At 38.9% G+C, this 13,959-nt stretch overlaps 1 protein-coding gene across 1 annotated transcript; it reads left to right on the forward strand.

The window, feature by feature from the left end:
- Positions 1-9,837: 9,837 nt before the first annotated feature.
- LOC116259548 (protein RGF1 INDUCIBLE TRANSCRIPTION FACTOR 1) lies at positions 9,838-11,834 on the forward strand. The gene is made up of 5 exons (XM_050079354.1): positions 9,838-9,858; positions 10,255-10,296; positions 10,815-11,078; positions 11,265-11,405; positions 11,805-11,834. Exons 1-5 carry the CDS (start codon positions 9,856-9,858, stop codon positions 11,832-11,834), a joined length of 480 nt encoding a protein of 159 aa, XP_049935311.1. The 5' UTR covers positions 9,838-9,855.
- Positions 11,835-13,959: the final 2,125 nt, after the last annotated feature.

Genomic DNA, 13,959 nt, shown 5'->3' on the forward strand with positions numbered 1-13,959 from the left:
CAAATGACTTTGCTTGAAATCATTCACGAGCTAAGCTTTAACGAGTTGAGCCCAATAGCTCGACTTGTTGTTCACCCTTATTTGGTGGCGACTTGCATGGGTTTAATTCAATCTTCGAGCTTTACAAAACTGAGAAAGGTTAGAGAGAATATATTTGCGTGGATTTCTTTGCTGCATCATACACTAAACTGGAGTGGAATCAAAGTCTGCGGTTTCAGTTTCTAAATTTTAAAAACAAAATACCTCGTTTGTCCCACCTAGGGCCTCTTCTAGTTTCTGAAGAAACCTACAGTGTTCAAATTAACCGGACCTTGTGGTTGGAAGATTGCAGTCCAACAGCATCAAAACCTGGTTTTCATCCAAATTTTGGATAAGGAGGCACTACCAATGATGAAGCTTTGTTTGAAAGTGAGGCGTGAATGCAAGTCTAAACTCACATTCTTGAATTAAGTTGAACTTGAAAAGGACTAAATCTGACCTGAAATCGCCCACCGTTTTGCCAAGTTTGACTAAATTTGAGCCAGTACTCAATGCCAAGTTTGCTTTTTTGTCTAAATTTTTTTTAAAAAATATGACCACCCAAGTTTTTAGATGAATTTTCTAAAGACGCAAGTAAAAGAAAATAATAATTTTATATAAAATAATGAGAATACCCCCTACAAAGTACCACCCCTCCCTTGGGTGAAGAAAGATATTTCCGTTATCAGAAACATAACAAAAAACCATCATTTATCTTCCTTTTGCCAATCACGCATGTGGTAGCGTTTGGATAACATCCTAAAAAAAAAAGTGGTTTTTGTAAAAGATCAGGTCTTGATAAAAATTAGTTTTAGTCCTTATTCTGAGTTTGCGCTTAGAAAGATATACTGATATTGTTATTTCGTTAATGTTAAAGGAATGTATTATGGAAGCCTTTGACATAAACCGGATGTGACGTTGATTCTTTGATATCTTAAGCAACGATACCTTGGCATATTCATAATGTATACCATCTGGCTCCGTCTATCATTGGCTGTTCAAACGCCTCCCTCCCCTTTTAAAGCCACAGGTGGCCGTACTTATCATGTCCCAAATTTTCAACCATTCACTGAACACGGAGAAATTGAAGCAATCCTTCCCCATCATGGACCATATGATATGATATATAATATTAGTTATTAGCGTGACGACAATTGAACAATTGGAAAAAAACATAAAAAAAAAGATAGTTACAGCAGAAAAATGGATGGCAAATTAGTCGATTCAATCGGCGTTGAAGAAATAGGAATGGGCCGGCCGGCCCCATAATGTATCGGGCCGGTTCAGTACTTACGACTATAAGGTAAATGACAAACACCTTTACGGCCTGCTTCCGTCTGTTTACGGCCTGCTTCCGTCTGTTTTACGTTGCCAAAACTGTAAATGACAATCACCTTTACGGCCTACAGTACTTACGGCCTGCTTCCGTCTGTTTTACGTTGCCAAAACTTAAAATGACAATCACCTTTAGCTTAAAATGACCATTTATAGCAAAGAAGAAACAAAAAACCAATTTGGAGATCGGAAGAGAAAAAGTGAGACCTTGCAGAGTTGCGCAGCGAGGGAAGCGGCCTTCTTCGCGACGGAGAGCTCCTTCTCGTACGCCATGGCGAAAATGGAGGCCCTGCTCCTCGTCCGGAGCTTCTGCTTCTTCGAGAGAAAGAAGTCGAGATCAGGATTCGGGAAAGGGAGGACAGACCGGCTTAGGTGGTGATGGCGGGAAGAGAACTGGAGGCGAAAGGAGGAGGCGCTACGGGTTGGTGGAGCGTAAGGCGGCAGGACAGCCATTTGTCACAGAGACTTATACATACAAATGTAACTATTTATCATGTCGGATAATATCATGAAGCCTTCTGTCTTGATAATCAGTCACTAGTTCGAGTAACATGAGTATCAAACCCTTCAGGTCAATGGAGGAAAGCAATGTATTAGTCGACATGTAGTAGAGCAATGGAAGGGAGAGAGTCTCAACTCAGATCTCTGATAATGGTAGGATGAAATGCTCCTCACTCACCAATCTCAGTTTTGTTCCCACCTACCCTTGTAAACTAAAATTAATGCAAATACTCAAGTATAAGATTAAACAAGGTTTGATCATTGTCAAAAATAACGTAATGGCAAAGTTTTTCTCTAAAATAATACAACAAATTGGTTTTTCGAAAAAAAAGTTCAGTAAATTTTAAGAAAAGTTAAAAAAAAACGTAAAAAATGTGAAAATAAAGTTCTGGCAACTAAAAAATATCAAACAAAGCGAAAATACATAAAACCGACCAGTGGTGACTGAGATGAGAGAGAGAGAGTGGCACAGTATCCGTCACTTGTTAGGCTGAACCATTTCCAACTCTTCTGCTGTTCCATCATAACTCTCTCTCTCTCTCACTCTCTTCCTCCGCCGTTTTCCCACCATCCATTGCAGCCTGTCATCTATGTGTCTCTCTCTTTACTTGTTTCGCCTTTTTCTCTCCCCAGCATTTTTCTTCAGCAAGCACTTGGTATATCATATATCCTTAGTGGGGAAGAGTTGAATCCCTGCTACATCGTTCCCTGGTTGTGGGATGGGGAGGATGCCGACGCCGATGCCGCGAGGTGATGATCATGGTGATTCGGCTGTGGAGTCGGGGGAGATGCAGACTCACTTCTGTGAAGAATGCAGGTAAGACAAGCGTCATTTCTTCAAGATCATGACAAATGTTTCTGCTAAGCTACTCGTTAGCAACTCTTTCTCTCTCTCTTCTCTCTTACCTTTTGCAAAAATCCTGCCATACCCATTTTACAATTTGTTTTCTGTTTGAAGAGCTACAAAGTAACCTTAATAGTTTATGCAATGCTCATGGCATATTTTTTCTCTGGATTGGAGTGTTGATTGGGTAGGGGAGGTCGTGTTTGGCCTACAGAATGTATCTATTATGGTCTGGATATTTAATCTTCAAATAGATTCTTGATTTGCCGAATGTGCTGGTTGAGTACAAGTTTCATTCTCCTTTAGCAACTGCCACTTTCTTGTTTGGGACTAAAAAGCAATTGCACGCTGCAGCTGCTTGTACCTTCTGATCACTAGTTTGCAAATTTTCTCTCTACTTATTTGGCTTGGTATGTTTATCGGCCGAGATGTAAGCTTGGTTTCGCCTAACAGTGACTAAACAAGACCGGGTGGTCTTGGCTTCTCTGTGGTTGTGTCGAAGGAGTTTTCTTGTAACCCTTTTCTCGTGGACGTCTCTTTGGGGAAATGACAGATCATGCTTCGATAGAGGAGTATTCTTTTTTTTTGTTTTTGTTTCTTAGGGGGAGCACCGAGCATGCATTCCTGTGGTACTAGAACTAGATTTGGTTAGTAAAGAACTTCTGAAGTTGCTGTTATACATTTTTTCCGAAGCTTTCAAAGAGAAACGGGTACCTGAACCCTCTCGAGAGCAGTGGTACAAGTAAAACCAACCTTCTAGATGCACCTTGCTAATTTTGTAATCTTTAGCTTTGGCTTGCGCAAAAATGAGACTCTTCAAGCCCCGGTCCACCCAACTTTTTGGTCTAGATGCGTAAATGCCTAAATATGTTCTAAGAGTTCAGTCTCTTAATTTCTTCGTGATGTTATGACTTAACCATGTGATCCATCACTAATTTAGAATTTCTTAAAAATGTGTCTGAACGTTTTGTTAGGCCAAGGCACTCTCCCTTCATATTGACTAGTCTCTAGTTTAAAAACCCTTGCATGCACTCCTTTTACTTGGAATGTGCTTTGCCTTGTCCTTGTGGTAGAAAACCCCCCCTTTTGAACTCATGACAGCCCATCACTTGTCTGACATTCACAAGTTGGCTTACCAGATGAGTGGAACCCTTGTGAACAATAGTTTGGAATTTCACCATGTATATAAGCAACTCAAGCATGTTACTTTTTCCTATTTTCTTTAGTTAATTTTTTTTCTTAGGAATGTGCTTTTGTAATTGAGCTTATACATGATAGACAGTGGTCGGTGCGATTGCTAGTTGTGAGACCATCACAAAAACTAGTCTTCCCAGGGGCTGCAGTGAGGAGAAACGACCTCACACTTAGTGCATTCTCAGATGAATTCTGCAGATCCTTTCCTGAACGAGTGAAATATTTACATATTTTTGTGGTTTGGTCTTTAAGTTGTTCCACTACACATTTACTACCTTGTAGATCGTGCATATCTCATGCATGTCAAATAAGCTGATTCTGCATCAGCCGTAAAGTGTTTTGGTATGACTTCTGAAACCTGATTTTGATTATAAGCAGGCTCCAAATGTTTGCTATTTCATCACTTGTCTGATATTCACAAGTTGGCTTACCATATGAGTGGAGCCCTTGTGAGCAAGGGCTTGGAATTTCACCCTGTATGTAAGCAACTCAAACTGGTTACTTTTTCCTATTTTCTTTAGTTATTTTTTTTTTCTTAAAAAGGTGCTTTTGTTATTGAGCTCATACATGATAGATAGTGGTCAGTGCGATTGCTAGTTGTGAGACCATCACAAAAACTAGTCTACCCAAGGGCTGCAGTGAGGAGAAACGACCTCACACTTAGTGCATTCTCAGATGAATTCTGCAGATCCTTTCCTGAAAGAGTGAAATATTTACATATTTCTGTGGTTTGGTCTCTAAGTTGTTTCACTACACATTTACTACCATGTAGATCGTGCATATCTCATGCATGTCAAATAAGCTGATTCTGCATCAGCCGTAAAGTGTTTTGGTATGGCTTCTGAAACCTGATTTTGACTATAAGTAGACTCCAAATGTTTGCTATTTCATCACTTGTCTGATATTCACAAGTTGGCTTACCATATGAGTGGAGCCCTTGTGAGCAATAGTTTGGAATTTCACCATGTATGTAAGCAACTCAAACTGGTTACTTTTTCCTATTTTCTTTAGTTAATTTTTTTTTCTTAGGAATGTGCTTTTGTTATAGAGCTCATACATGATAGATAGTGGTTGGTGCGATTGCTAGTTGTGAGACCATCACAAAAACTAGTCTTTCCAGAGGCTGCAGTGAGGAGAAACGACCTCACACTTAGTGCATTCTCAGATGAATTTTGCAGATCCTTTCCTGAACGAGTGAAATTTTTACATATTTCTGTGGTTTGGTCTCTAAGTTGTTTCACTACACATTTACTACCATGTAGATCGTGCATATCTCATGCATGTCAAATAAGCTGATTCTGCATAAGCCGTAAAGTGTTTTGGTATGGCTTCCGAAACCTGATTTTGACTATAAGCAGGCTCCAAATGTTTGCTATTTCATCACTTGTCTGATATTCACAAGTTGGCTTACCAGATGAGTGAAGCCCTTGTGAGCAATAGTTTGAAATTTCACCCTATATATAAGCAATTCAAACTGGTTACTTTTTCCTATTTTCTTTAGTTAATTTTTTTTTTCTTAGGAATGTGCTTTTGTTATTGAGCTCATACATGATAGAGAACGGTTGGTGCGATTGCTAGTTGTGAGACCATCACAAAAACTAGTCTTTCCAGGGGCTGCAGTGAGGAGAAACGACCTCACACTTAGTGCATTCTCAGATGAATTCTGCAGATCCTTTCCTGAAAGAGTGAAATATTTACATATTTCTGTGGTTTGGTCTCTAAGTTGTTTCACTACACATTTACTACCATGTAGATCATGCATATCTCATGCATGTCAAATAAGCTGATTCTGCATCAGCCGTAAAGTGTTTTGGTATGGCTTTTGAAACCTGATTTTGACTATAAGCAGGCTCCAAATGTTTGTTATTTCATCACTTGTCTAATATTCACAAGTTGGCTTACCAGATGAGTGGAGCCCTTGTGAGCAATAGTTTGGAATTTTACCCTGTATATAAGCAACTCAAACTGGTTACTTTTTCCTATTTTCTTTAGTTAATTTTTTTTTTCTTTGGAAGGTGCTTTTGTTATTGAGCTCATACATGATAGATAGTGGTCGGTGCGATTGCTAGTTGTGAGACCATCACAAAAACTAGTCTGCCCAGGGGCTGCAGTGAAGAGAAACGACCTCACACTTAGTGCATTCTCAGATGAATTTTGTAGATCCTTTCATGAAAGAGTGAAATATTTACATATTTTTGTGGTTTGGTTTCTAAGTTGTTTCACTACACATTTACTACCATGTAGATCGTGCATATCTCATGCATGTCAAATAAGCTGATTCTGCATCAGCCGTAAAGTGTTTTGGTATGGCTTCTGAAACCTGATTTTGACTATAAGCAGACTCCAAATGTTTGCTATTTCATCACTTGTCTGATATTCACAAGTTGGCTTACCATATGAGTGGAGCCCTTGTGAGCAATAGTTTGGAATTTCACCCTGTATGTAAGCAACTCAAACTGGTTACTTTTTCCTATTTTCTTTAGTTAATTTTTTTTTCTTAGAAAGGTGCTTTTGTTATTGAGCTCATACATGATAGACAGTGGTCGGTGCGATTGCTAGTTGTGAGACCATCACAAAAACTAGTCTGCCCAGGGGCTGCAGTGAGGAGAAACGACCTCACACTTAGTGCATTCTTAGATGAATTCTGCAGATCCTTTCCTGAACGAGTGAAATATTTAAATATTTTTGTGGTTTGGTCTCTAAGTTGTTTCACTACACATTTACTACCTTGTAGATCGTGCATATCTCATGTATGTCAAATAAGCTGATTCTGCATCAGCCGTAAAGTGTTTTGGTATGGCTTCTGAAACCTGATTTTGATTATAAGCAGGCTCCAAATGTTTGCTATTTCATCACTGAAAGTTGCAATTACGCCTGAGAATCTCCTGTGCTTCTGCATAGATACGTATTTGATATTGTCATTTTTTAGATCTTAAAATACTGGAATTGTCCCCACCCCCAAGATGTCCATTGCAGTCAAGAAGATGCTATCCATTCTTATAATCAAACTTACCTACATGTTTCTTTTGGAAGTAATTTATGGGTTCATGTGAGGAAGTTTCATTGAATTACTGTGATTCATAAATTTGGGAACCTCCTATAACTCCATCTTTGTAACAAGAACTCTTGAAGAAAGTTTCTGCAGCTGAGTCGATGCGACTCGAGTGTAGCTTGGTTTCACAAGTTGCTTTTTTTTTTGTTGAATCATAACTTGTTAATTGTTAATTATTAATTTTGTTGTTTGTGGACAACCACATAACAAATTATTTATTGCTATATATACATGCATGTCATACGTACACACACACGCACGCACACACACACATACATATATACATACATATATATACATATGTATGTGTATATTTATATGTATTATATATGTACATACTCTCCACATGTTCGCCCCCTGTGCTTTTTGAAATATGATCCCCACCACTGCACCTTTGTGGCATAGAACTCCATTTGTACATGTGCTTCTGTTCCAGATCTTGAAGTACTGTTTTAGCCATTGGGATTTGCAGTATCCATTGCAATCAACAAATATACTAGTGTTAATGTTTGTGCAGGAAGATGTCACAAAGAGACTAGTGACTCTTGATGTTCTTCCAGGAGATGTCGTTGTGGAGATTCTAGCACGCATTGTTTCTTCGTCCCCAGCCATGTTGTCTGTTCTTGATCTTGCCAACATAAAGCTCACGTAAGTTTTCTGTCATCTCCCACAAATTCAACTTTCAAGCATTCTGCTTGATTCTCTAAAGGGTTTGATTCAAATGTGGTGCGCAGGTGCAAGATGCTGCGTGAAGCTGCAAGGGATAGACGGGTGCTCAGACGAGCCACCATTGTGGATGGATCTCGAAGGCTAGGCTGGTGGCTGTACAGACAGAGCTCATGAGCATTTTTATTCGATTGTGTAGAGACAAGAAATCAACTAGCAGCATGTGTTCTAGGCATGGTATGAATTTGTGGTTCTTTTTTTCATATTGCAGGTTTAAGCTTTTCATGCGATAATGTTCTTCTGTTATCTTCATAGGTTGCAACACACGCCAAAATTGAAACAACGATTTATAAACTATCAGCAAATACTGCAATGCATTCCTGATTAAGAAAAAGAATAATTATTTTACTAAATATTAGCAGTATATGAAACTATGCATCCCTTTTCTTCTTGTTTCTAAGGTGAAAAACTCTTTAAAAACCATATCAAATCAATTCTGCCTCTCTCTTTCCTTTTTCATAAATCTGCGGTGTATGTATAATATGTTTTAGGATTCTATATTTTCTATTGGTGGGCCTACAGGTTGAATGCTATGGTAAGGGGAGAAAGGAAAAGGGAAAGTTGCACCTAGTGGGAGCTGCAAGGAAGGCTGCATGGAAGCCATGTATTTTCTTGGAATTTTGCTTAAGAACAAGGGCCATCAACAGCTGCAGGCATGGAATGGCTGGAGGGAGCTGCTAAAGTTGGAGGTGGTGGAGGTGCCGGCCTGGTCAAGAGTAGGAACAAGGTTGTGCAAATGCTAAGAGACCTATGGTTTCCAACTGCAGCCTCAACCATGGCACTGTGCGGATGATGAGTGCGGCGCACTAGTAAAAGGTGAAGCCTTTGCCTTGAGAGGTTGGTGGTGTGAGGAAGACATAGAAAATGACAGACACTTTTGCTCATCTCTATGCAGATCGATGTACGAATTCAATAAATTTGTAAACCAACTATGATCTAATTTTGGTGATGGCCTCTTGATTCTTGTCCCTATGCGCATCTGCAGCGCTTCCCCACGTATGACACCATCAGCATCTGGAGCGCCACTTTCTTGTCATACTCGCTGACAGTCTCCACGTTCCAATGAGGACTCGACGACGAAGACTAGATTGCCAAGGGATTTAGATCGGTACAAGATCCGTTGGAATTCGGATTCGGTAAATCCAAAACAGATCCATTTGCTGAGAGAGATTGAGGAAGGGTAGAAGATGATCTACTAGCCTTTTGGCGTGTTTACTGAAATTATTGGACTGTGAGGTCTCACAATCGATTTCAAGAAGAAACACATGCATGAAGCACTATCAAATTAATTATTTCTCATGAACGATCGATTATATCCTATTATCATGCTTCTGCTAACTATCGATCAACCGGATTAGCAATGCACCTATATGGACGGGAAAGAGATAAACACAGAAAATTGAAGACTTAAAGGATCATCCAAAAGGAAAAGGAGACTAGAATTTCGGTGCCCTAAATATGGGAGGAGATTATAAATGGAATCCGGCAAATCTCCTTAAGTTTCCATCAGTACACTGAGATCATGCATGCAGTGGATTCTAAATCGTGAACATCTAGTCAGGATACCCAATTTTTGTTTGAATTTTCACGTACTTAGTTATTCCAAAATTGAAGCCATTTAAATTTCTAACGACAAACACTCCAGGAATCAAACATCGGACTTCTTTTAGCTCCACATATAAAGTCATTGCCTGTTGCCGCCAACTAATTTAAAATGCTTCCCCGCTCTATCCGCGAGAGCATATCGGCGGATCGATTCATCTCGAAATCGCAAACTTATCAAAATCTTCAATATTTACGATATTTTGGAAGTTTCATTTGTTTTGTTTTTTGAAAATACATGGAAGCACAAAGTAAGCAATGCCTTGCAAACGAAAGGTGTTTTTTTTTATCTTTGTTGATATCAAGATAACACCTTTAAGTTAAAAAGAAAATCTCAATATTTTATTGGCTTCTAAAATCTCGCAGTGAAAACTAAAGATTAACTTTCGAAACCGTCTACATTTGTTACCGTACACACAAAGAAAGAGAGAGAGTTGGCACTTACACAATTTTTTTTGCAGAAAATATAAAAAATTGAAAATGAAATTTTGAAATGGTTATGGCAATCCCAAAGTTTAAAATGGTAAGTCCGCTCTCCCTCCAAAGAAGCTACAACGGGGTGGAGGAAGGAAGGGAAGAGTAAATGGTAATCCTTCCTCTCATGTTTCTTCTAACTTCAGTTTCTTCATTTAAGAAAGCCCTTTAAGTTATGACTTCAATTGAAAAGATGAAGATTAGTGTTCCTTTCACTGGTGCATTCGCCACTTCATCTTCCACGCTGAGCAATACAGTTTCTGTCGTCTTGGATCTTGCCGATAAAGATTCAGGCGATGATACTTAATCGTTGTATTTGTTGGTCCTTCGTTTCTTGTTCAATTCGTGCGATCATACGGTCGTAATTTTGGAAGCTATCTCACGAATATGTTTGTTTTGATCATGGTGAATCCCCGTGTTGTCTTTCTCTTTAATTTCTTTTTCTTTTCTTTTTTTCTTTGTCCCCTTTTGCAACAAGATTCACAATATTTTGGTTCTTGTTCTGCAGGATCAGAATCAAAGTATTGAATGCGGAGAAGTTAAAGAGAATGTAAGTAATTTCGCCTCAATCCATCATTCAGTTTCTAATCGCATGAAGGAAGCTTCGAATTACTTAAAAGAATAAGAAATTATAACCTTTCTTTTTCTCTCGTACACGTTTAATGCAGGAACACCCTCCTGCTTTGTCATTGTTCCTTCGAGATATTGATGATTACTACAAGGAAAAAGTTTTCTTCCATGTTCTTTCATGACCATTCCTTGTTTCGTGATTGCACGCTTTTTCCTTTTGTTCTTTTATTTTTCAGCCAGGACTCTAAAATTCTCGATGCATTGTATTCACTTTAGTTTCCTTTTCTTACGCCTGTCGTTATTTCATGTTTAGCATTTGACAGTAACAGGAACTCATGTTTAATTTTCTTCTGTTATTTAATGTAGAGTATATCATGTGGTAAAATATTTTTCATAAAATTATCAACAGAAATTGATACGATTTCATCTGGCAATAATTGCGCCCTTCATTTTTTTTTCGTTGTTTGTGATATTTTGTCTGCTTCTTTTCCTGTTTAGGAGGTGAATTCGAGAAAGCGGGCGCACAAACCAAATTGGTTGGAGGAGTTACTGAACGTCAAGTTCTTCAAGTCTTGTGTGGCCCATCGAGAGCTACGAAAGAACGAGACCAACATGTTCTGCACGGAATGTGTTAGAAGAATTTGCCACCATTGCCTTCCTCGCCACACTCTTCACGACACTTTACAGGTCCGGAAGTATGTCTATCAGGATGTGGTCCGTCTTCGCGACATTCAGAAGCACTTAGATTGTTCTCAAGTTCAGGTAACCAGAAATGCCATTAATTCTTACCAGATATATATGCATAATCTATTAATCGAAAGATGGTTTTCATAAAGGAGTATTGACAAGATCATGCATGATTTCTAATCTTAAATTAAGTGATAATTAATTGCTTCTCAGTTGCTAATGAATATGCGTCTTTTTCTTTGTTATTGTTTTCTGTTGCAGTCTTACTCTATAAATAGTTCTAAAGCAGTATTCCTGAACCCACGGCCTCAGACAAAACCCCCCAAACCACTTGGAAGTGAATGCGTCACTTGCGGCAGAAGCTTGCAGGCGCCATACCGTTACTGCTCCATTGCATGCAAGGTAATTAAGTATGATATTACATCAAAAATTTGTGCCAATATATATATATATATATAAACCTAGTTTGATTTTTTTCTAGGTTTCAAGCTCCACACCCTCTCCTCCACCGGAAAAGGAGGATCCAGAGGTCAAATGTGAAGAAGCTACACGAAGCGAGGTTGATGTGAGGGTGAGTGAAGAAGTTACGAGGAGCGAGGTTGAGGTGAGGCCGAGAGAAGAAGCTACAACGAACGAAGTTCCTGTGAGGGTGGTGAGGAAATCACGAAGAAAGGGCTTCCCTTGTAGATCACCTCTTAGGTAGCTAGGGGTATCAAAGAATAATACCTTCCTTTTATTGGAAAATTATGTGTCACAATGTCATGCGGTACAAAGTACTTCTCTTTTTTCTTCTCTTTTTAGGTGTTATCGTTGAAGCTTGTTGATGCGTGAATCTCAGTTTTGGCCCTATATATGAAGATTGTAAGCTCACCTGTGAGCAGATAGATATTTTCTTTTTATATGCACATATAAAGGTTGCCTTTTTCCCTCCTCCTTAGTCCTTCCCTCCTGAATCGAGCGGCGAGTTGGACTGTTTTTCTGATTATTCCGGGCGATCATGACAACATTGTCCGGGAACGAAGAGGATGACAGCTTGCCGTCCAAGCGTCATTGTCCATTTTCATTGCATGCTATGTTTATTTCTGGAGCGGAGGCAAATGTACTCATTGTGTGGGCAATTGCCCTCACTGACAAAAAAAAAAAATCTTATTTTTATATTGATATTTTCAAACATTTTCCCTCATTTATACATTAGTGCAACCTAAAAATTTAACATTTTCTGACTCTGCTCTTGGTTTAGTCAGGTACACCTATGCTAAAGAAACCCAGATCAGATTACTAATTGTGTTCAGAGAATTGAATCAGAATTTGAGCATGTTATTCAATTGTGGTTTGATAAGCATCCAATCTTATTATGTTTCTAAATTATAGAGTCCAAACACGAGTTTAAATCAAATTTGCTAAATTTTGGATCCTACCTCATGAATCTGAACCATTTACATGGATCGCTATTGAGCTTTCTCTTGAGTTAAGCCAGCTTGTGCATGCATGCCGTAGTGTGGACTTAGTTGGGGAGGCCTATGAGGATAGAATATGTAGTAGAGACCCTCAAAAATATCAACGGCTCTCAGCCTCGAGGGGCAGACCCTTTGATTATAGCAAGCACCGACTTAACCGGATTTGACGATACTTGCACCCCACTCAAATCCAAGACCTTTATAATTATTTTGATGAGGCTGTGCAAGTATCGTCAAATCCAACAAAGAATTATGGAATTAAACATGAACTTTAATTTTAAAATTCCACAATTCCAACCTCGTTAAAAAAAAAATAAAATCGAATCCATGTTTAAATGTGATTTCCGATCCAATTTTGGGTTCGGATCCATCGAAGTTAGAGTTGAGGATGCTAGATCCATGTTTAAACGTGTATGTTCACCTTGCAAAATCACCCAAAATCCTCATCGTCGCGCTGTTTGAGCTTGACATTAAAAGGGTCACCCACCCACGGCATGATCCAATCCAATCCAATCTGTAAAATGTTGGGGCTCTTCTCTTCTTCGGCAAAAAGGATGATCAATATATAAATATCGAAAACCATGAGCCTCATTTTAGAAATATAGAGAAAAACTGGAATACTGAGCGTATAAAAAAAGGGGCGGGTCGAGGGGCTGGAGGTTAGAAGCTCCTTTCCCTCCCTTTCTGTTTTTGTAATCAATAACCATCCGATCGCTCTGTGGGACTGGGAGGCTCTCCTCCTTTGATCGGAGGCTGATGTTTTTCAGTGTGGAGTTCCAAGAGGATCCAACAGATATCAGGGACTGTTTGGATGCTTTTCTCAAAAAGAATCTTGTACAACTTGTTGGAGAAGAATTGCTTCCTCAATCTGAAGCTGATAAAATTGTTGGTAAGCTTCGAGAATTAAGGGTACCCACCATCCATCTTTGTTTTTCTTAATATTATGAATTTTTATGTGTGACATAGGCTTTATGATAATCATTTGGAAAAAGTTGTAGTTTGCAATCAGTTGCTTTTCTTGCCTGTACTATCTTGCTACAATTTTTTTCTGATTTTAGATATCTTGCATGAGTCACCCCCCGAGTTTCATAAGAGGTCATTCAAACATGCTGTTGACTCCATTCACTTGATGGCTGCTGGTCATCTTTGGTAGGTGGGGGATGCTAGCAATTTAATCACACACACACACATGGGAAAAGGGTTGGTTGAGGTTGGCTGAAAATCAGGTGAACTTTACATGCACACACACACACATGTGAATCGTTTCTATATTTTGTTTTTGTCACTTATGCAATCTCTCTTAGATTTTTGCTATACTGATACCATTGATGCCCTTTTCAATTTGTTTAAGCAATCTAGTTCAGTGTTTTATGGGTAGAACATGATTGTTATGACCATTATCCACCACACAACCATCTTAACCAAAAAGGAAATCTACTAGGTATAAGGCTGGCCCAGGTAGTATATTATGGTGTTGCACAAGGTCTGGCTAAGTTAGG

Source organism: Nymphaea colorata, chromosome 8, assembly GCF_008831285.2.
Source record: "Nymphaea colorata isolate Beijing-Zhang1983 chromosome 8, ASM883128v2, whole genome shotgun sequence".
NCBI lineage: Eukaryota > Viridiplantae > Streptophyta > Magnoliopsida > Nymphaeales > Nymphaeaceae > Nymphaea > Nymphaea colorata.